Below are 20,811 nucleotides of genomic sequence, written 5' to 3' on the forward strand. Positions count from 1 at the left end.
ACTTGCACTGTGAATGGTCAGACTTTGTACGGACCCTGGGCCATCAGAGACCTCGTGCCTGGGTGTGAAGGATCTGGGTAAGTCCCAGGCCCTCTGCACAGAGAGCAATGTCCAGGCTTCCAGCGTGGCGTCTGGGCCTCCCTGGAGGGTCTAACGCCCTGCACTGCACGCACCGGAGGGCTCATCCTCCTCAAACGCACCTGCTCTCTCGGCTTTGCTCTTATCGTCCCCCACCTAGAATGCCTGCACGCCCACCTCTGCCTCCCCAGGAAGGTGGCTTTCCCAGGGGATCCCCTCGCCAGAGAGAACGTGTACATCTCTGTGACCAAGGCCCAGTCGTCCCGGCAGGGAGAGCTCAGTATGTGCCTGCTCCCCCTACCAGATGGGAGGATGGACCACAGGTTTCCTTCTCTCTCACCACGGTAAGGCCTGGAAAGGAGGAAGCAATGAGGGCCCTGTTGAATTAAGACTGTACTTTCTCCCAGAGAAAAAAGATCAGACGGTTAAACTATCCTGATACGGAAATTTTACCACCTTCCTCAGTGACACAAAGTTCTGCCCTGTGGTCACACTAAGTGCGTCTCAACACGGAACTCCCCAAGGCTGTCTCCCAACCATGGGGAGGAGAAATCATGACTGGACAGAGTTTGTTCAACAGAGTTTCTCTTTCGTGCTTGGTCTTTTTACTAGAGGAGTGAATTAGACCTGAGCCTTCATCGTCCAGCTCAGATGATATCCTGAGGGGCCAGTTGCATGCGCCACCTATGTGGACAGTGGCTGGGCGTGCCGTCACTCTGGGGGGCAGCTGCTGGGTAGCCGGGGCCTCGTCTCGGCACGTGGCGAGGAGCGGTGCCGGAGGCCATGTCAGCTCTCCGAGCCCGTCAGCAGGATCTGGGTGAACTCCTGGGAGCCGTGGTCTGGTTTTGACTTTCTGAGCATGACCAGTCTGGGGTTGTTGATCAGGGTCTGTAGCAGGAGCCACCTTGTCCTGGGCCTCGCCGAGGTGCGGGGACCTAGGAGAGAATCAGAGCAGGTGGCCTGGGGGCGGGGGAGGGGGTAGCTGTCTCTGTGCTTCTCCGAGGCTAAAGAAAAACTGTATGTGAGGTGTGAGGTTTGGGATACAAGTTGGGCAAGGGGCTGGACCAGGCGTCCTGGGGACATGAGGGTGGGTGGAAGGATGCATTTATCCCATAGAGCTGGGCGTCTGCAGTGTTGGGAACAGTGATGAGCGCAGTTCAGATCGGTGCTGACAAGACAAGATTACCTAGGGCTGCCCAGCAGCAGGCAGAGCAGAGGAATCAGGTGGGAGAGTGGGGAGTAGACAGCATAGAGCCTTGAGGGGCAGGAGTTGGTGGCTGAATGCCCTCTTGGAGGGCATCTGGCTGAAGGCTGGGATATGCGTGGGGTCTCAAACAAATTGGGGGGAGGGGACTCAGCAGAACTAGAGCTCGTTTTGAGGAACAGGGAGGAGCCAGCTAGAAGGACAAGGACATAAGGCCTCAGGGGCCCCATAGCCAAGCTGACTAGGGGCTAACCCTCCTGATCTCCTGAGTGGATTTCCCAGGGCAGGGAGTGTGGAGGAAGGCAGGCAGGGAAGGGGAACCTGCGACATCTCAGGGATCCCAGAAAATGTTAGGGTACAGTGGGGCCTTGACTTACGAGTTTAATTCGTTCCATGACGGAGCTTGTAACTCAAATTACTCGTATGTCAAATCATAAAGTGAACGAGTGAGACACGTGATGCTGGGCTGATGTTGTGGCGTTCACTGTGACGTTCGCTGCACCAACTAGCGGTGGGGTATCTGAAGCTGGCTCGTAACCCGAATTTTAGCTCGCAACTCAAAGCAAATAATCGGCCGAGAGACGGCTCATATCTCGAAAAACTCGTTAGTCGGGACACTCGTAAGTCAAGGCCCCACTGTATTTGTTTCCTGGTGTCTAGCACAGGGAAGGTTCAAACAGGAGACTCACCTGCTGACTGACGCAGGTGCTCACATCTGATGGCCTGCTGCAGCTTCCTCTCCCTCAGGCCTGTGAGCAGGTTGTGACAGAAGCTGACCAGCACGGGGTTGGTGTGATAATGGTCCACATAGAGCATGCCAACCCATGCACTGAACCCTGAAATCCACAAGGCAAGTCAGGCCCTGGGGCACATCACAGGGTGGCCCGGGGGGTGCTTTTTATGACAACTGCAGCATCACTTTGCTCCTAAATGGTGCCCGTGTCTTTGCCGAGAATCTAGAAAATTGGGTATAAAGAGCCGAAAGGGCCCTTACAGATCACATTCTACTGTCATCCGTCCATTTCATGTGGAACTTGAAGCTCAAAGGAGCTTGGGGCTCCTTTAATGAACAGATGAGTGAATGAATGGACACGGGCCAGAAACAGAACAAAAGCTATTTTCGCTCTACAGAAATGGCTTTGATTTTGGAGTATTTCAACTGGACAGACCAATTTCTTCTCTAAGTTTCCAAATAGCACCACCAGTAATGCTGGGATGAGTCCTTTCTCAAAGGTTTCAGAGCCGGGCAGTCACAACTCGCCTCCTAACCATTTAGAGAGAACTGTGCTACCTCCCACTGCCTGCCATTATACCTCAAAGCTCTGTCAGCTGCGCAGATATTCGATCGCCTGCATTCCCTTCTCCCCATTGGGCTGAATGTTTTGGGGTTTTTTTGTTTGTTTGTTTTTTCCTACTCAGTTTATAGCCTCCCTGGGAAGATAAGCTCTGAGCAGAAGTGAGGCATGAACCCTAGGCCCCTGGTACCCGACCTCCAGGTGGCTTCTACAAAGGCGGGAGTCCAGTCCTCCCCCAACAGGTGGCCACAGGGTGTGGCCAGAGGTAGGAGGTGGGGCTGGCCACTGACCCATGTCGGCTCCCTCGTAGCCGTTCTGCATGATGGTCCTGTCGATGCGGGCGATCAGCCATGTGCCCAGGATGCAGCTGATGAGAAGCCTGGAGAGGCAGGCGCCCAGGCCCAGCAGCACGTTGTAGAAGAACAGAAAGTAGTTGAAGTTGTGGAACACTTTCCTGCGAATGGAAGCAGGCGGAGGGGCGGCACCCTTTCAGTGTGAGAAGCTGGCCAGGCAGGCGGGCTCAGGGGCCCCAGACCATTGGCCAAAACCTACATTTCCTGGCTGCGAGCTGTATGACCTTGTGCTGTACGTGTGAGCTGACTATCCCCACCGCCCAGCGCTGGTGTGAGGACTGGCTCAGCTGTAACGTAGAGGGCTCTGAGCACAGGGCAGGACGAATGCTAGTAGCGACTGCAATGTCTGATGGGACCCTTGGGTTCTGAGGTTTCCTGAACAATGAGAAATCTCCTGTGGCTGCAGCTGGTTGTGTGGTAACACAGAGGCTGTGGCTTCCCCATTGTCTGTTGCAACAGCGACCTGCCCCCAGCTGGGACTGCTCTGAGTTCTCCAGATAAAATTTCCCAAATGACCACTTGATCGTGGGGTCTCCTGCTGCCTATGGGATAAGTGCAAACTTTGCATATTGAATTGCTGGGCCGTCCTCGAAAGGGGCCTTTCTGGCATTGGCACATTGTGCCCCTCCCTCCCCTCACCACCCAGGGCCACTGCATGGCCATCACCTTTGATTCTTACTGTTCTCCTGACTCATCCTGCCCTTTCATGGCCTCCTGCCTTCATGGTGCAGTGGGGGATGCCCTCTCCTCAGCATCCCACCATCCTATCAACCTCCGCTCAAACGTCCCCTTACCGTGGAATTAACCACTCCTGCCTCTCTTCTACCACCCTGCCTCTCCTCATTACTCCTGTTTCTCTTGTGATGCTTTCACGCCCTCTGTCTGGAGTCTACTGTCCCTATATCTGTGTCTGTCAGCCCCAGCGGACCCTGCGCTTCTCACAGGCAGGTCCTGTGGGGATATCTCTTTATGCTCAGTGCCTATGCTGTTTCCTTCATCATGAATGGCTTTGAATAAGTAAATTAGAAAGGATTACCACTGGCCAGCACTATTGTTCCAGTTCATATTTGAACACATCTCATCCTCAGAACACAAATGCACAATTATTGACATTCACAGATGTTTAGCAAGGTCATGCAAGGTCACATAGCTCATAATGGATGGAGCCAAGATTTGGAACCAGAGAGTCTGGCTCCAGAGTCCACTCCTCAACCACAGCTCCTCACTCTATAAGCGAGTGTAGGATTTGCCCACAAACCTGCCAATGGTGAAGAGGAAGGAATAAGATTGCTGAGACCAAAGTCCTATACTCACCATTCCCTTCTTTGCCCTCACCTGTTGTTGAGCGCCAAGGGCTTCTGCTTGTCAGCTGTGCCCATCTTGGGTTGCAGGAAGAAGCTGGCAGCGATCCATACCTGCAGGATCATGAGACCCAGGACGATGGATATGGTGAGGCTGAAACACAGGGTGAGACCATCCTAGGTGGCCTTGTCCACTCTCCTCCAGCCCTTCTCAAATGCCCAGTGATAAGTGCCCCGTGAGATGCTGCCAGCCCGCCAGACCAACAGTAGCAATGAGCTCTGTGCTTTATGCCTACAGAGCATTCCACGTCCATTCTGCGGTGAGAAAATTGAGGCTCCCAAAGGGGCGATAACTTTCTCAAAGTCACATGGTCAGAGTTCTAGCTCTAGACCAGACCTTCAGGATCCAGGCATGGCAACTGGGACGAGTGGTTTAGCAGCATGGGAATCGAGGAAAGGAATGGGGCTCATGAAGGCCACGTGAGAGTGGGCAGGACAGCCTCTGCACCAGACTTATGGGTGTCTCTAGGTGAGTCTGGAAGCAAGGAGCTCAGAGCAGGGGGTGTCCAGGGAGCACCACAGCCTGTGTTTGCACCCCCTGAGCGGCAGTGTGAGCCAGTGGCTCAATGAGGCTTTGGTTTTAGATTGCCAGGCTCCCAGTCTTGCTTATCAGTGGACAAGATGCTTCACATCTCTGTACCTCTGTTTCCTCATCTGAAAAAGAGGGAGCTAAATAAGTCCCAACCTCCAAGAGTTCTTAGGAGAAAAAGCACATAGTGAATTCTCAATGTCAGCACTCACTTTTATCTTTCATACGGGGAAACTGAGGCTCAGAGAAGCAACCTACCCAAGTCATCTAGCTGATTTAAAACCCAAGCACAGATCCCTCTCTCCTTCTACTACACTGTCCTCTCACTTCACCTCCTCTCCTCTGAACCTTCCCAGCTATCGAATGGACACATGCGTATCTGCCACAAACACCACTGGATGGACCCCGTTGAACAACGAGAGTGGCAATATTTTGTAAACTGTAAGGTTCCTATTGCGATGTGTTGCTCTTCTGGCCCATGCTTTGATCAGACCTAAGAGCGCAGTTCCAGGGAGTGGTGGGAGCTTAGCAGGAAAGGGGCATTTTGAGCAGCAGCTGCGAGGGCCCACCAGCTCCCAGGCCTGGGCAATGCCAGGAAGCCCACCGAGCACTTACATTCCAATGCCCAGTCCTTGGAGCATCTCCCGGCCCTGGTTGTGGATGATGGGCAACACCAGGCTGTACACGATCACCATGCCACACAGGCTCTGCACCACGTGGATACTGAGGTAGCCTGTGGGCCGAGGGAGCCGGTGGTCACTCAAGGCCCTTCATGACCCAGTCACCTGTGTCCCTGTCTGCAGCCCCGATCCATCCTCCTGCCACCAAAGGTCCTGACACTTCTGTCTGTGCTGTTTCTTCTGCCCGGCATGCCCTCATTTTTCTTCCTGTTGACCTTCTGCTCACCCTGCCAGGTGTGGTTCAAATGCCAACTCCACTAGGATGCACTCAAGCCCTGCCCAGGGTGTGGAGTCACTTCCTCCTCTGATCACCACTGCCCTTGGCATACACACCCTGTGGGCTCAGGACAGGTGGGGGTGATGATCTATATGACTGTGTGACTCTCCCTCCTTCCTGAAGGTCCCTCTCAGGCAGGAGCTAGGGCTGCTCCTGCCTCACCTCTCTCCTCCCTGCCTACCCTCAGGCCCCGCAGGTGCCCAGGTAATGTGTGTTGAATTGAATGGGTCGCGTGATGGCACTTACCCCACAAAATGTAGGCTATTTGCCAGCCAGAGTACCTTGCAATGGCCGCCTGGGATTTAAAAAGAAAACGGGTCCCAGAGGGGAGAAAACCTTGATCACTTCAGACACGTGTCCAGCATCCCTGTCTCACTGGAGATTCACCCACCAACCCACTTAGGCATCTGACTGTCCTCATTTCACAGCTGAGGAACCGCGTGATGAGAACCACTGTCCCATCACCCAGCAGCAGAGCGTCCTAGAACTGAGGCCTCCGGCTGCCACCCAGGGCTCCCCCACACCACGCTGCCCCTGTCCGAGGTGCAGGAGACAGGTCTCTGCAGACTTACCACACTCCCTGAGGAGGAAGGGTTATGGAACTTCAGAGGGAGAAAGTGTTTATTTCCTGCCCACAACCTCTTCACGTGCTTTCTAGAGAAAAGGCGGGAAATTAGTAATGTTCATAACCACAACTCCTCATGCACGCAGAGCTCAACAGATACAAACAGAAGGGCCTGTGGAGGGAGATGGTGGGCAGCTTAGCCTCTACTACTGACCATAGTTCATGCGATGGTTCTGATTAGCCTTAAAAATCTCCAGTTTAATACATTTTATTAAAATAATATACAGTTACCTAGTCTTCATGATGCTATTTGAGACTGTGTATGTGGCTTTTATTTTCTTCATTTTGCTCTACTTTTTGTATTTTTTCTACAGTGACTATAAGTCATTTATGTAATAATACTTTAAAACAGATGAAAACAGGAAGCCATTTGTAATGATACTCCCAACTTATAAAGGGAAATGAAAAGGGGGCCACCACCCCTCACAATCCCAGCACCCCAAGAAATCACCGCATGTTTTCCCAGTTGCTAGTCTCGGGCCTGGACCTTTGCATAAAGACTAGGTTGGCAGAGTCAAGTTCATGGTCCAAATTCACATCTGGGTCCTGCTTTTTCAATAACATTCTATCTCCAGCATTTTCCAGGTGGTTTTGTCATTTCATGACCACTGAATTGGAACAGCTTGGTATGAAATAGAGAGTGTAAACATCTCATTAACAGTTTGTATATTTATTACATGAGGAAGTGATGGTATTTGGGTTCTGTTAGGGTAAGCATTTCATTAAATCATTTTCACCTTCCTTTTTACTTTATTAGTTGCATCTACTAGAAAATGAAAAATGGCACCTATGGCTTTCACGGTGTTTCTGTCTGGCAGCCCTGGAGCAGAGTGTGCAACCAGGAATACAAACAATGTTTAGCTCAGGGGCAATAAACTGAGGTCTGAATGGAAGAGTTTCTTTACACTGAATATTTTTTTGGTAACTTTAAAAAAAAATAGCTTGTCTGTAAGTTGGAATAATTCTAAGAAAAATAAAATACTGGCAAAACGCTTCCCAGGTTGTAGGGTGCTTTCTTGTCCATTATTTCCTCTGCTCCATCATCTACAATGGAAGCAGAGCAGGGATCATCACTCCTGGGTGACAGGTGTGGGAGAGGGAGCCAGCCGGGGCAGGAATGAGGCCTTCCCAGCACACATGACTTCTCTTCCCTGTGCTCTCAGTTGCCCCCTGCCCACGTCCATGCAGTCTGCTCTGCACAGTGGTTGTCCCTGCTCATGACCAAACGTCTCAGTGAAAATCTCCCAACGGCTTGAAGACTAAGCACGAAAGGAAGAGACATGTCCCTTCATCAGACGGGGCAGGGGACAACATCAGTGTCCAGTCCCCCCACAGGGCCCAGGGAGAAGTGAAGCTGTGGCCTCTTCATGCCAAGAGAGTCTTTCTTTTGGATGCCACTGGCAAGAGACTCAACCTGTGGGCAGCCAGATGGTGAGGATGCAAAGGCAGGATATTCGGGGGGGCAAGGGGGGGGCAGGAAGATTGGCCCTGAGCTTCCTGTGAGTCAGTATGAGTTAGAGACTGAGACAGAAAGAGAGGAAGAGAGAGGCAAAGACAAAGGCAGAGAAACAGAGAGGCCAGAGCTACCTGCATTCAACAGCTATTTGATGCAAATGCTAGCTAGTATTGAGGGCCATCCCCTCCTCCTGCACTGACTGCGGTCCTTGAGGTTGAGGCCCCTGGTCCCCTTGACCCAATTTCCTCTGATGTCTTCTTGAGCCACATTCATCTGCTGATAGCCCGGTGCGATGAGTCCTGGAGAGCAAGAGGGGTCTGACACCCAAGAGAGTTGCCAAAGTGAACAAGAAATGTCAAGGTCTGGGGTCAGAAGACAGGATCAGCTGTTACTTGCTTGGGTACGATATTTTGTTGAGTCTCAGCTTTCTCATGGAGATGAAAGTACCCCTCAGGACTGTGGTGAAATGAAGATTCTAGCACAATGTCCAAATCATGGTAGAAGCTCAAGTCAATAGTTCTGATTTGTTGTTTACTAACAATAGATGTGGTTGTCCCTGGACCTTGCACACACTCCCAGTTCCACTCCCGGTCACTGCTGGCACTGCTTGGGAATTCTTAGAAAATTCCATCAGATACTTTCCTGGCTGGAGACACACAATAGACACCCTGAGCCCTCTTACCTGTAACAAGCCAAAATGTGGAATAGATAGCTCACACACGTGAGGAAGGCAGGAAAAATGGTAACCACCCAGACTCCTGAAACAGAACAGATGACAGGAGAGGCCTCCGAAGGTGAACTAGAAACAGTATTTTCAAAATGCAGAAACTCACATCAGAAAGGTCTGGGTCCTTTAACACACTTCTTGTGTAAATACAGTTGTGCTTATGTATTTCTGTTTCATTTTTAGCCACACACACACACCCTTGAAATACTTTATTTCCTGCACAGTCCTCTCCTTTGCTATTAATATTTTCAACCCATGAATAATGGGAAGAGAAAATTATGGCATATATACATTTTAGGTAGCTGCCATCCTTGTAAAACTTTATTGAACTTCTAATTGCCACTTTTGGGGGATGGGGAGGGGAGATGGTGACCCACCTCCAGTTAAAGGGCAACCATGTGCAAGGCTGGTTTTACCTTTGGAGATGTTCATCAGCTCCTTCGCCTGCAGGATGACTGGGGTCAGGGTCCCGGTCTGGTTCACGGAGGCAATGTAGCTCTCTAACTCGCCTTCAAACACATCCAGCTTGTCTCTCACATACACGAACACGCAGAACTCAATGACAATGAACTGGGGACACAGAGCAAATGCTTCAAGGTCTCACCCTACTCCAGCTTTTGCCCAGTATGTGAATAACTATGGGTCTCTCTTTGGTTCTGAGGTCAAAACTCTTTGAAGTTCAACACTCATCTGCAATAGACTCTGGACACTGGCTCTACTGAGGTGAATGGGATTGTGGCTTCCTTGTAGACGGGAGACACCACAAACTCTGTTCTTCACCCCTCAGCGTACGAGACAAGGTCCTACAGGGCTCAAAGAACTCTTCAAACTTTAATTAAACCAGAGTGAGATAAATGCCTGACGTTGAATAAGGGGTGACCTTGGGGACAATTCCAGTCATATCTCATTGCTCCCCTTCTTGCATCTTAGTGATAACCAAAAAGAAGGTACCATTTCCTATACACATGCCATGCTTGCTCATCCCCATCATCCTGTCATCATACCACCCTGCTCCCTCATTATGCCATCCTGCTCCTACTAACTCTGGCCTTGCCATTTTTATCACTCCACTTTGACCCTGCTTTTGACCCAGTTTACCTTGAATAACTTTGACCACACGAAATGTTTTGATTCTGTGCTTAATAAAAAATTTATTGAGCCCTGACCAGTTTGGCTCAGTCATTAGAGTGTTAGACCGTGGACCAAAGGGTTCAATTCCTGGTCAAGGGCATATAGCTGGGTTACAGGTTCAATCCCTGGCCCCAGTAGGAGTACAGGCAGGAGTTAACCAATCAATGTGTCTCTCCACACTGATATTTCTTTCTCTCTCCCACTCCCTTCCACTCTCTCTAAAAAAAATCAATGGAAAAAAATATCCTCAGGTGAGGATTAACAACAAAGAAAGTGTAAAGGTGTGTGTGTGTATGTGTGTTGAGAAAGCAAAGTTAAATAACAGCCAAATGAAATAAGACATTTCCATTTTTGACCCTTTAAAATAATATAGTACATCAAGTTTATCCACTTTTCTTTTTAATCCAAAAATTATTTGTCAATTATTTTATATTTAAATGACATAATTTTTATTTGGTTAAGTAACAGTGTAGCATAAAAGACCTCAATGAAGCTATTTTTCTTAGCTCTGCTGAAATAAATGTCTCGTAGAACTCACCAGTGAGCCCATCTGGGCCTGGTGCTTTCTTTTTTAAAGGTCACTACTCATTGATTCAACGTCTTTTAATAGCTTTAGGCCTATTCAGATCGTCCACTTCTTCTTGTTTAAGTTGTGGCAGATTGTATCTTTCAAGGAATTCGTCCACTTCACCTAGGTTATCAAAATTGGGGGCACAGAATTGTTCATACTACTCCTTTATTATTCTTTTAAGCCCATGGAATCTGTAATGATGTTCCCTCTTCCATTTCTAAGTGTCCCCTCTCTGTTTTTGTGTCTGGCTAGCGGCTTGTTGATTTTATTGTTTCAAAGACCTAGCTTTTGGTTTCACTGATTTTCTTTATTAATTTCCTATTTTCAATTTCACAGGTTTCTGCTCTAATTTTTATTATATCTATCCAGCATATTTTGTATTTAATTTGCTCTTCCTTTTTAGATTCCTAAGGTAGGAGCTTAGAGATTGATGTAGATCTTTGTTCATTTCTAATATATACATTCAACATTACAAATTTCCCTCTAAGCACTGCTTTTGCTGACCTTTCACACACATTTTTGATAAGTGTGTTTTCGTTTTCACTTAGTTCATTTCATTTTTTAGTTTATTTTTAACTTCTCTTGAGATATTTTTTCTTTGATCCATAGTTACTTGGAACTATGTTGTTTAATTTCCACTATTTTGGGATTTTCCAGTTATCTTTCTGTTATTTATTTCTAGTTTAATTCCACTGTGGTCTGAAAGCAGACACTGTGTAATTTATATTCTTTTAAATTCTTTAAGATGTGTTTTATGGTCCAAAATTTGGTCTATCTTGGTGAATTTTCCATGTAGTCTTGAGAAAAATGTGTGTTCTACTATTGTTAAGTAGTTGATGAATGTCCAAAATTCCGATTGATTGTTGGTGTCCATTACAGTTCAGATTTCCCTATCTCAGCACTGATTCCCATGGGGTTTCTGCTCCATTCTGTTGTGATTCTCTATATGTACCTGTCTGTCTCTTCAACTTAGGGGCAATGATTTACCCCATAACCCCACTTCTATGGATCTAAGAAGAGTTGTTGATTTTTTTTTTCAGTTTGTTTAGGTTTTCATTTGTTGTTAGGATGGAATGGCATTTCGCAAGCTCTTTACATGTGGAATTAGCAAGTAAAGTCTCCATGAATAATTTGATTATATTTATTAGTAATGTTCACCACATGGGTAAAAGTGTCCTTGGAGTCAAAACTGTTTAATCTACAGAGATGAAATTTTGAGCCAGCTTTTTAAGAACAGCTCCTCTCCCAGCCCCACCCCATCTGCAAAGTAGAAAAGAATGTGCTCGGATCTACTTACGAGATACAGGCAGATGGAAGCCAACACGGTGGTTCCGATCATTCTGCTTGGGAACTGAAAGCAGGGGTCCCACTCGTATATCCTGCTTTGAAACCAAGACTTTTTTCTCTCTCTGTTAATGAGTAAACACCAAGAAAAGACAGGTTGTGGTTGGTAAACAAATGCCTAATTCTTCTAAAAATAACCTTGTTACCCCTCTTCATCTTAGATTTCAGTGAAGAGCAAAAACACTGGTAGATTCTACAGTTTCTATTCTCCCCTGATTCTTAAGAACAGAGACTGGGTTCTGTCTGGTGCAGCAATTCACCAAACTGAAAGGCTAGAGCAGCCGTGGGCAAACTACGGCCCGCGGGCCAGATCCGGCCCGTTTGAAATGAATAAAACTAAAAAAAAAAAGACCGTACCCTTTTATGTAATGATGTTTACTTTGAATTTATATTAGTTCACACAAACACTCCATCCATGCTTTTGTCCCGGCCCTCCGGTCCAGTTTAAGAAGCCATTGTGGCCCTCGAGTCAAAAAGTTTGCCCTCCCCTGGGCTAGAGTTTCTGACCTCTCTTTCCTGTAAGAGTGACCAAGACTAAGTACAGGGCAATTAGTGACCAAAGGGGTGGTGTGGGACTTTGGGGAGGGTGGTTAGATAGAAACAACACTGCAGAAGGGGCCCCATAGCCTTTCCTTTTCTCCTGCCTGCCATCTGAAATGCTGACATAGTAGCTGATCCAGACTGGAGTCCTGAATCAACCGTGGACCATGGACAACCTTCATGATGGAAATCACTGAAGCAGGAAAACAGATGATCTTGGTGCCATAGTGAGCAGCAGTCCAGGATCAATATGGACTGCAACCTCCAGAATTCTTTTAAATACATATATTTTTATTGATTTCAGAGAGGAATGGAGAGGGAGAGATAGAAACATCAATGATGAGAGAGGATCACTGATCGGCTGCCTACTGCATGCCCCCTACTGGGGATTGAGCCCCAATCCCGGCATGTGCCCTTGACCGGAATTGAACCCGGGACCCTTCAGTCCGGAGGACCCTTCTATCCACTGAGCCAAACTGGCTAGGGCCAGAACTCTTTTATATGAGAAATAAATCTCTCTCATTTGTGCCACTATTATTTTGTACTAGAGAGCTGGTGCACAAGAATCATGCACTGGGGGGCATGGGGAGCCCAGCCCGCACCCTCTCACAGTCCAGGAGCCCTTGGGGGATGTCCGACTGACGGCTTAGGCCCGCTCTGGCTTCTGGCTGAGTGGCGATCCCCCTGTGGGAGTGCACTGACCACCAGGGGGCAGCTCCTGCGATGAGTGTCTACCCCTTGGTGGTCAGTGCGCGCCATAGTGACCAGTCGTTCCGCTGTTCAGTTGATTTGCATATTAGCCTTTTATTACATAGAATTATTTGCTACATATAGCCAAGTGTAATTCTAATGCAAGTACTAGTTTTGCCACTGTGTGAGCTTAGATTAGACATGTCCCTTCTCTGAGGCATATTCTCTTGTATGCAGTGGCAGGGGTAAGGTGACCACTATGATCACTGAAGATCATGTACTTTTGCCTGGCCAAGAGCTATATCCTCTGTTATTGAGAATGGCATATGAGTTTTTCTCTGAGAATCTACTCCTTTCCCACCATCAGTCCTAATGGGCAAGTGCAGCTGAACCACTTCCTGGGTCCAGTGGTAAACATGTGACCCAGCCTTAACAATCACTGTAGTCCAATCCCCCAGCCACAGTAACTGGTCCTGGAATGGCATTTGGTCCAATCTGACCCAATAAAACACATGCATGGGACTTTGGTTTGAATTATTAGATAAGAAAAATTCTCTTTCCTGTGAGCTTAAACCAGGACGGTATAAGCTTAGAGATTCTGGGGGCCACCTTGGGGAGGAAGCCCATCTAACCAGAAAGCTAAGTCAGATAAAAGCTGAGTTAAGAGGGGACGAGGGACAGAGGCCTAGTTCTGCTGGATCCACCTAAGCTGGAAACTGACTACCACTAGACTTTTAAATTATGTAAGGCCACACGTTTCCCTTTTCTCGTTAATCCCATTTGAGTTGAGTTTCTGTCATTAGCAAACAAGAGCCCTGACTAATACAGAAGACTTCCTGTCATCTTAGGGTCTCATGCTGTCAGGGCTCGTCCCTGTTGGTGGGAACACCAGTGGTGAATGAGTCAAACCGTGGCTTACTGCAGGGGGGGCTTCCGCAGGAGCTGCTTGACGTGCTCTGCCTGATGAATTTCCAGAAACGGCTTTTCTTCCTGTGAGAAAAGAGAGAGGGATATGCTTTGGCTCACAAATTCGTGTTGAAGTGTTGGTCTCTTCGAGGGGCTATCACCACAGAGGGTAGGAATTTGGGTAGCACTTGCTCTTTTGGATTCAGCCATTCCCAGACACCTGTTACTTAATGAAGCGAAGAGCAGGGTCCCGTCTCCTGTTTACCAAGCACTTGCTTTCAGGAAGTGCCGGCGGTCTGGCTCCCTTGCCTCCTCTGCTTACTGACTGCACCAGTCACTGCTCTGGGAAGTCTTTCTTCTCTTTGAGATTTGGTGATTTCCCATCATAGTTCAAAACACGGTTTAAAATCCCATTGTTTTTACTTATTATAAATAGAAAGAGTTTCTTTCACTCATTTCTTATTCTGCAGTATTTTAAAAAAAACCCACTTTACTGATATGTTTGAAAATGTTTTCTCTGCCTGTCTGGTGTGGCTCAGTGGTTGAAAGTTGACCTATGAACCAGGAAGTCACGGTTTGATTCCCAGGCAGGGTAGATGCCGGGGTTATGGGCTCGATCCCAGCGGGGGCCTGCAGGAGGTAGCCAATCAATGATTCTCTCTCATCATTGAAGTTTCGATCTCCCTTCCTCTCTGAAATCAATAATAACAATAATAATTTTTTCTCCAAGTGTAATTAGCTTTTCACAGTACTCATCTATTCTGCTATATATATGCTGAATATATACATTTTACATGCTATGAGATGAAATCTTAAATAATGCAGATATTAGGTAGAGTACAGAGGATCTGGTTAGAATTTTGACTGGTGAGTGACATCAATGAGATGGAGGAATAGGGGGTTCCAGCCCTCAGGCCACGCTGATACGCCTATTTTGACAAATACCCACAGATGAGAGTAACTTTGTAGAAGCCCATGAGTGTACTGGGGAGGTTCCAGAACTCCAGTCAAGCAAAAACTCTGAGAAGAAATGCACTGAAGAGGGTAAGAACATTTTCACTTCACCAGTGTCACCCATCCTCAAGGTGGCGCAGCTCAGTGCATAGAGAGACCCCTACCTTGGCCTGCAAATTCTCTCATGAGGGAAAGAGTAAAGGTGTAGAGCTTTTCTATGCAATTAAAGTAAGTTGTTATCAACTTAAATTGTTATAATTATAAGATGTTTTATATACGCCGTATAGTAATCACAAAGAAAAAACTGTTTTATACAAATGATAAAGAAAAAGGAATCAAAGCATACCACAACAAAAAGACCCACACACATCACATCACAAAAAAAGCAAGAAATGAGGACTTACAAAACAGTCAGAAAACTAACAAAATGACAACTTTAAGTCCTTACCTACCAATTTCTTTAAATGTAAATGGATTCAATTCTCCAAGTCAAAAGACATAGAGTGGCTGAATGAACTAAAACAACAACACCTCACACAAATATATGCTACCTTATAGGGGACTCACTTTAGCTTTAAGGACACACACGGGCTGAGAGTAAGGGATTGGAAAAAGATAGTTCATACAAATGGTAACCAAAACAGAGGAGAGGTGGCTATATTTATATGAGACGAAAAAGACTTTAAGTCAAAACTGCCACAAGAGACAAAAAAAATCATTATATAATGATAAAGGGGTCAATTCCTCAAGAGAATATAACAATTGTAAAGATATATGCACCCAACATCACGGCACCTAAGTATATAAAGTTAATTATTAATAAAACTGAAGCGATAAATATACAGCAACTTAAAAATAGTAGGAAACCTCAACACCCAGCTTTCAACAATAGACAGATAACCCAGAAAGAAAATCAATAAGGAAACGGCTTACTGGAACAGCACTATAGGTCAAATAGACCAAATAAACATATACAGAACATTCCGTCCAAGAGCATCAGAAGGTATGTTCTTCTCAAGAGCTCAGGGCCCATCCTCCAGGATACGCCACACATTAGGACACAAAACAAGCCTTCACAAGTTCAAGTATCAAGTATCTTTTCTGACCACGACATAAAGCGAGATATCAGTAACAGGAAGAAAACCGGAAAACTCACAAATATGTAGAAGTTAAACAATACATCCCTGAACAACCAACAACCAATGGGTCAAAGAAAAAAATCAAAAAGGGGAAATCAAAAAATATCTTAAAAACAAATGAAAATGGAACTACAACAGACCACCACTTATGGGATGCAGCAAAAGCAGTTCTAAGAGGGAAGTTTTAGTGGTAAATGTCTACACTAGCAAAAAGAAAGGTCTCAAACGAACAGCCCAACTCTATACCTGAAGGAATCAGAAAAGGAACAGTGGTTAAGAAAAAGCCTCGACAACCAAACGGTCTGGGTTGCTTTTCTGGCTCTGCCACAGGCGGGATACGTGATCCTGGGCAACACATGTACTTCTTTGGGCCCAAGCTGCCTGCTACAGAACGGGTGGAGGGGTAATAGCACCTCCCGCACGGACTGTTGTGGAGACCAAACCTGTCAGGACGCGCGCAGTGCTTATACTTAGTACTCACCGCCTGCAGCTCCCAGCCCAGGTGGACCCTCAGAGACTTGACGAACATGTACAGGAAGCGGCCCAGCAGGAAGGACAGGCACAGCAGCGAGGGCCAGTAGAACATGACGGTCTGATACCTCCCCAAAAACTGCAACGAAGCAGACCACTGGTCACTGGATCTAGATGGGGCAGGGCCAGGCCCCTGATGAAGCTGTGGACAGGAACCTGCCTGCCCCAGCCTGCTCCCACCAAAGCCCACTCCCAAAGCTTGGATTCCTGCTCCTCCAGCCCCACATCATTGGAAAGAGCAGGGGACTTGGAGTCCAGCAGCCCTGGATATGAGTCCAACACCCCCATTTCACTTTATACAAAGGGATTTGTTCAGATGAGGTGTGAAATGCTCCTTTTGGAAAATATAAGAAGAGGAGAGGGAAAGTAAGGGCGGGGGGGGGGGGGAGGGGGGGAGAGAGAGAGAGAGAGAGAGAGAGAGAGAGAGAGAGAGAGAGGTCTTGCTCCTTTTCCTGGGGTATGGGACTAAACAGATGAACAGCTGTATCAGTCTCCCATTAATAGACAGGGAAACTGAGGCTACATGAAGGAGTGTAAAGAAATGAGCCCCTGATTCAGCCATTCCTGGTCTCAGTGCCCAGATCTGCTGCTTCTTAAGAGTTACTCCATATCCTTCAGATTCCTCACCTATAAAACAGGTTTGTTGAGAGCTTCCCCACCTTGAGGGGCTGCTATGGGCATTGACTGAGAGAATATCTCTCTGAAGTAGTACCTTGATGAACATAAGATACTATACAATGGAAGCAGCACGAATGGTTCCAACTCCCTTTTGTACACAGGAGAAATCGGAGGCCCATAGAATGACAGAAGCTTGTTCAAAGTCACACAGGACTCACCTGCCCATGGGGACACTGTGTGATGTGAAGAATGGTGACAGCAAACCTGCCGGAGAGAAGCAGGACTTGGGGTACTTCCAGCCCCTGTGACAACAGCCCAGATCGCCCCGGCCTGAAGTTACCTCCTTGACAGGGCTGGTTTCCAGGCCTCCGTGTATGCCCCACCCAGATCAGGCACCCTGCTTGTGCCTAAGAACATGCAACAAAATTCATTTAATGCCCTCACCTCGGACACAATCCCAGAATCCACAGCAGCAGAGCAGGAAGACCCTGAGCAGTCCCCCCATCCCTCCCCTTCACTCAGGTAGGGAAACTGAAGCCCAGAGATGGGAAGGGATTTGTCCAGAGTCACACCAGAGCCAGGACCAAGACCCAGGTCTCCTGACTCTGGGGCTGAGGCTCTGTCTGCCTGTAAACACCGCCCTGAGGAATGAGCCTCAAAGCTTTGCTCCTGCTGAACACACATTCCTGGTCATGTCCAAGCTTGGGTCTTCCTCCCATGGTGTCCACGCTGCGGCGTGACTCCTGCCACCCTGTCCTCTCCTGGTCAAAGAGTCTGTCATAGGCTGAGACGTTACTCCTCAGCTAACACTGAATATCCTCTCTTGTAATTTTTTTTAAAAGCAAGCCACTTATACACTCTGGAATTGCAGCCACTGGCGTGCCAGTCACTTGTCAGCCCCCTGCATGCTTCAGACACTGGGCCTGGAACCCCTGCCCTCAAAGTGCTATGAGGGAGGCAGGTCCCATAAGGAGAAGTGGACAAGGAAATGAGCCTAGCAGGACTAGAGAGTGGAATTGCCCAGGGGATGATTCAGTGAGCAAACATTCCCTGGGGCCAGGTCTGCTGGTCCAGTGCCGAGGGCACAGAGCTGACAGAAGGGTCAGGGAGCTCCCACTGTGGTGGCAACAGTCCACAAAGGACGAGCACATGTCCCTCCCTGGGCCGGGTGGGGGAAGATAATCCTCCCGGGGAAGAGAAACACGGAGACAAGGCGGCCAGAACACGTGGTCACGAGGGGCTTGTCTCGTTTTCCAGTATGTTCCCTGGCTCGTCCAGTTTGCTAAATGAGTATGAGGAAGGAATGCAGGAGTTCTATATGACCTGCATACATGCCAGAGACTGGTTAGGGGGTAGGAGAGAGACAGGAGAGAGACTGAGGCACATGCACTTTCTCCAGGGAAGCCACAGCACAGGGAAGCAGCATGCACACGAGACTCCTGCTGCCACCAGTGGGACCCTCGCAGTTTATGGAAATGAATTTTCCTACATCTCTGAATACTGGGAATGTGTGAATCAGGAATGGCCGCTTGCGAAGCAGACAGAATGCTGGCCTGACAGTGGGACTGTGGACCAGTCATTCCACCTTCCCTGGGCCTAAGTTCTGAGCAAAGGTACCCTCCCAAGGAGAGCTCTGAGGTCACCGCCAGCCCTTTGTCCAGGGTTCAGCAATGGCCTAAGGAATTGTGGGAGGGCAGGCAGGCAGAGTCTGTCTTACCAGATCAGAGAGTAGAGGAAGCCCAGGATGGAGCTGACCAGCTGGAACTCCGATGAGAGGCAGGCAAAGAAGGGGAAGTGGGACAGGCCGACTTCGAAGCCTCCAATCAGAAGCACAAAGGCTGGGAAAGACAGGGCCAGAGATGCTGTGAGTGCCTCTTCTCACGGGCTCAGGGGAGCCCCAGGGAAGCTAAGGGCTTTGTGCTGACTTGCCGTCATGGACCTCAGGACCCAAGGAGATGAGTGGAGGAGCCCCAGCTTAGCACAAGGAGGAATGCAGGAATGTCTTTCATTCATTCATGCAACAGACCCTCCTGGTACCTCTTCCATGCCAGGCACTGGGCTAACTGTTGAGATGGAGAAGACTTGCTCCCTACCCTTGATTAGCTCACAGTAAAGTGGGTGGAAACAGACCACATTAACGAACAAACAAGAATCACCGAGAGAACACTGGTTGGACAGAGAGGTTTGAAAGTTGTCATATTAGGGATGGTTGAACCTGTAGATTAAAGTTGCCACTTCAGGGGGAGCATGAGGCATGGAGAATGAAGAGGCCCCAGACCAACGGCCAAAGATGATCTGCTCTTTGAGGAAGTATCTGAGGGCCTATTGGTAGTAAGAAGGCAGCCATGACTATGGCTCAGGAGGGATTTTCAGGGTGGGTGGTGGTGAACCTACTTTCTGAGCCTTTGCTCCACTCTGTCTAAAGAACCTTTGCCTCTGACTAGGAGAACGCCCCCCACACAAGCTTTGAGACTCTGTGGGCTAGGCACTGATGTCAGACAAGTAACAGGCAGGAAGAACACTGAGTTCCCTCACAGAGCTTACCCTCTGACCCCAGAGAACCCCTGCATGCTGTCTCTGAGAGCAAGAATGTCCATGGTTAAACTCCCAGCAGCTATGAGGCGGCCCTGGTACCTTGGGCCCACTGCGGGATCTGCCGGAGCTGGGAGCCTTCTGAGAACAAGAACATGACCTTATTGGCTGTGGCTCCGAAGGCAATTCCGTAGGACCATCGGTTACTAAAGGTGCCCACGAAGTCCAGAGGTCTGTGAACAAGAGAAACAGTTCATGAGGCCAGAAGGTGGCTCCGAGACATCCCACATTTCATCTCCAAAGTCCCAATCCCACCTTGAGGATGAATGATTGGGGAGTGAACTATTCATTTCAGATGACATTTTCTTAAGCCCTCTGTGCCAATTCTGGGGCTAGGCAGGGATTCAGGGTACTGAAGTGAGGAAGACAAAATTCTTTAAAAATTTTTTTTATTGTTGACAGTACTATTACAGCTGTCTCCTATTTCTCCCCCTTCTACCCCCTCCGCCCAGCCTCTAACATTCCGGCCCCCCACCCCCACCCACCCCCGCCTTCACCACACTATTGTCTGTGTCCATGGGCTATGCATGTTAAGTATGTAAGTTCTTTGGTTTATCTCAGGAAGACAAAATTTCTTCCCTTATCTAGGAGGAGACAAGCAAGGATACCAGTAGCCATGACAATAAGCAAAATGGGATGAGTTTCATCTATGGGAACACAGGTAGTATGACTCAAGAGACCAAAACAAGGAGTATGTCCCAGACAGGCGTGGGAGAGGCTGCCAGGCATCCAGCCAAGGTCTGTGAAAGTTCTTCTCAGTGTCCCTGGGAAGGTCTGGGTATCATTGGCTGTGCTAGTTCTACGTGATCACGCCTTTCCTCGCTACAGCTGATTGGACTATGGGTGACCACCTGCCTTTAGATAGGCCAATCAGATGTCTGGTCTTAAATTTCAGATTTGTGGCCCTGAGGACATGAGCCAATCAGCTGTCAATATTCTGTTGGCATCATGCTAGAGGCAAGCTGAGGTTTTAGGGAAGCAGAGATCCTGCCAGGTGGCATGGAGGAAAATGCTAAATGGTGCTGAGCGCGCCACAGTGACACAGAGAGGCAGAAACAGAGAGAATCCGTCTCCCAGAGATGCCCGTCTCAAGAGCTCCAGTTCCCATGAGTCCGGCCTTGCAGTGAGACTTCTGTAACTTCATAAAAAACCCTGTTCTCATTTTATGTAAATAAGCTATTAAATATCTGTTTCTCCTAATCACAGGAGA

The 20,811-nt window shown here is 48.1% G+C and overlaps 1 protein-coding gene across 13 annotated transcripts in view; it reads right to left on the reverse strand.

Moving 5' to 3' along the window:
• Positions 1-841: 841 nt before the first annotated feature.
• Positions 842-20,811, reverse strand: part of LOC102439346 (stimulated by retinoic acid gene 6 protein-like) — a 30,844-nt gene continuing 10,874 nt past the window's right edge. For 3 of the 13 annotated variants that reach the window (XM_014462429.2, XM_023760367.1, XM_023760366.1), the window contains exons 3-18: positions 19,857-19,953; positions 19,644-19,774; positions 18,727-18,847; positions 17,228-17,273; positions 16,342-16,470; positions 13,781-13,851; positions 11,585-11,696; positions 9,002-9,155; positions 8,541-8,616; positions 6,350-6,431; positions 6,024-6,072; positions 5,436-5,553; positions 4,266-4,385; positions 2,868-3,031; positions 1,972-2,118; positions 842-1,013 (exon numbers count right to left, since the gene is read on the reverse strand). In XM_014462429.2, coding sequence (XP_014317915.1) covers positions 865-1,013; positions 1,972-2,118; positions 2,868-3,031; positions 4,266-4,385; positions 5,436-5,553; positions 6,024-6,072; positions 6,350-6,431; positions 8,541-8,616; positions 9,002-9,155; positions 11,585-11,696; positions 13,781-13,851; positions 16,342-16,470; positions 17,228-17,273; positions 18,727-18,847; positions 19,644-19,774; positions 19,857-19,903 — 1,716 coding nt within the window. In that variant the 5' untranslated portion in view covers positions 19,904-19,953 and the 3' untranslated portion in view covers positions 842-864. Of the gene's footprint in view, positions 1,014-1,971; positions 2,119-2,147; positions 2,239-2,867; positions 3,032-4,265; positions 4,386-5,435; positions 5,554-6,023; positions 6,073-6,349; positions 6,432-8,540; positions 8,617-9,001; positions 9,156-11,584; positions 11,697-13,780; positions 13,852-16,341; positions 16,471-17,227; positions 17,274-18,726; positions 18,848-19,553; positions 19,775-19,856; positions 19,954-20,811 lie in introns of those variants that run through there. The other 10 variants (XM_023760363.1, XM_006096498.3, XM_014462428.2 and 7 more) reach the window with 6 other exon arrangements.

This window comes from Myotis lucifugus, unplaced genomic scaffold, assembly GCF_000147115.1.
Source record: "Myotis lucifugus unplaced genomic scaffold, Myoluc2.0 scaffold_180, whole genome shotgun sequence".
Classification (NCBI taxonomy): Eukaryota; Metazoa; Chordata; class Mammalia; order Chiroptera; family Vespertilionidae; genus Myotis; species Myotis lucifugus.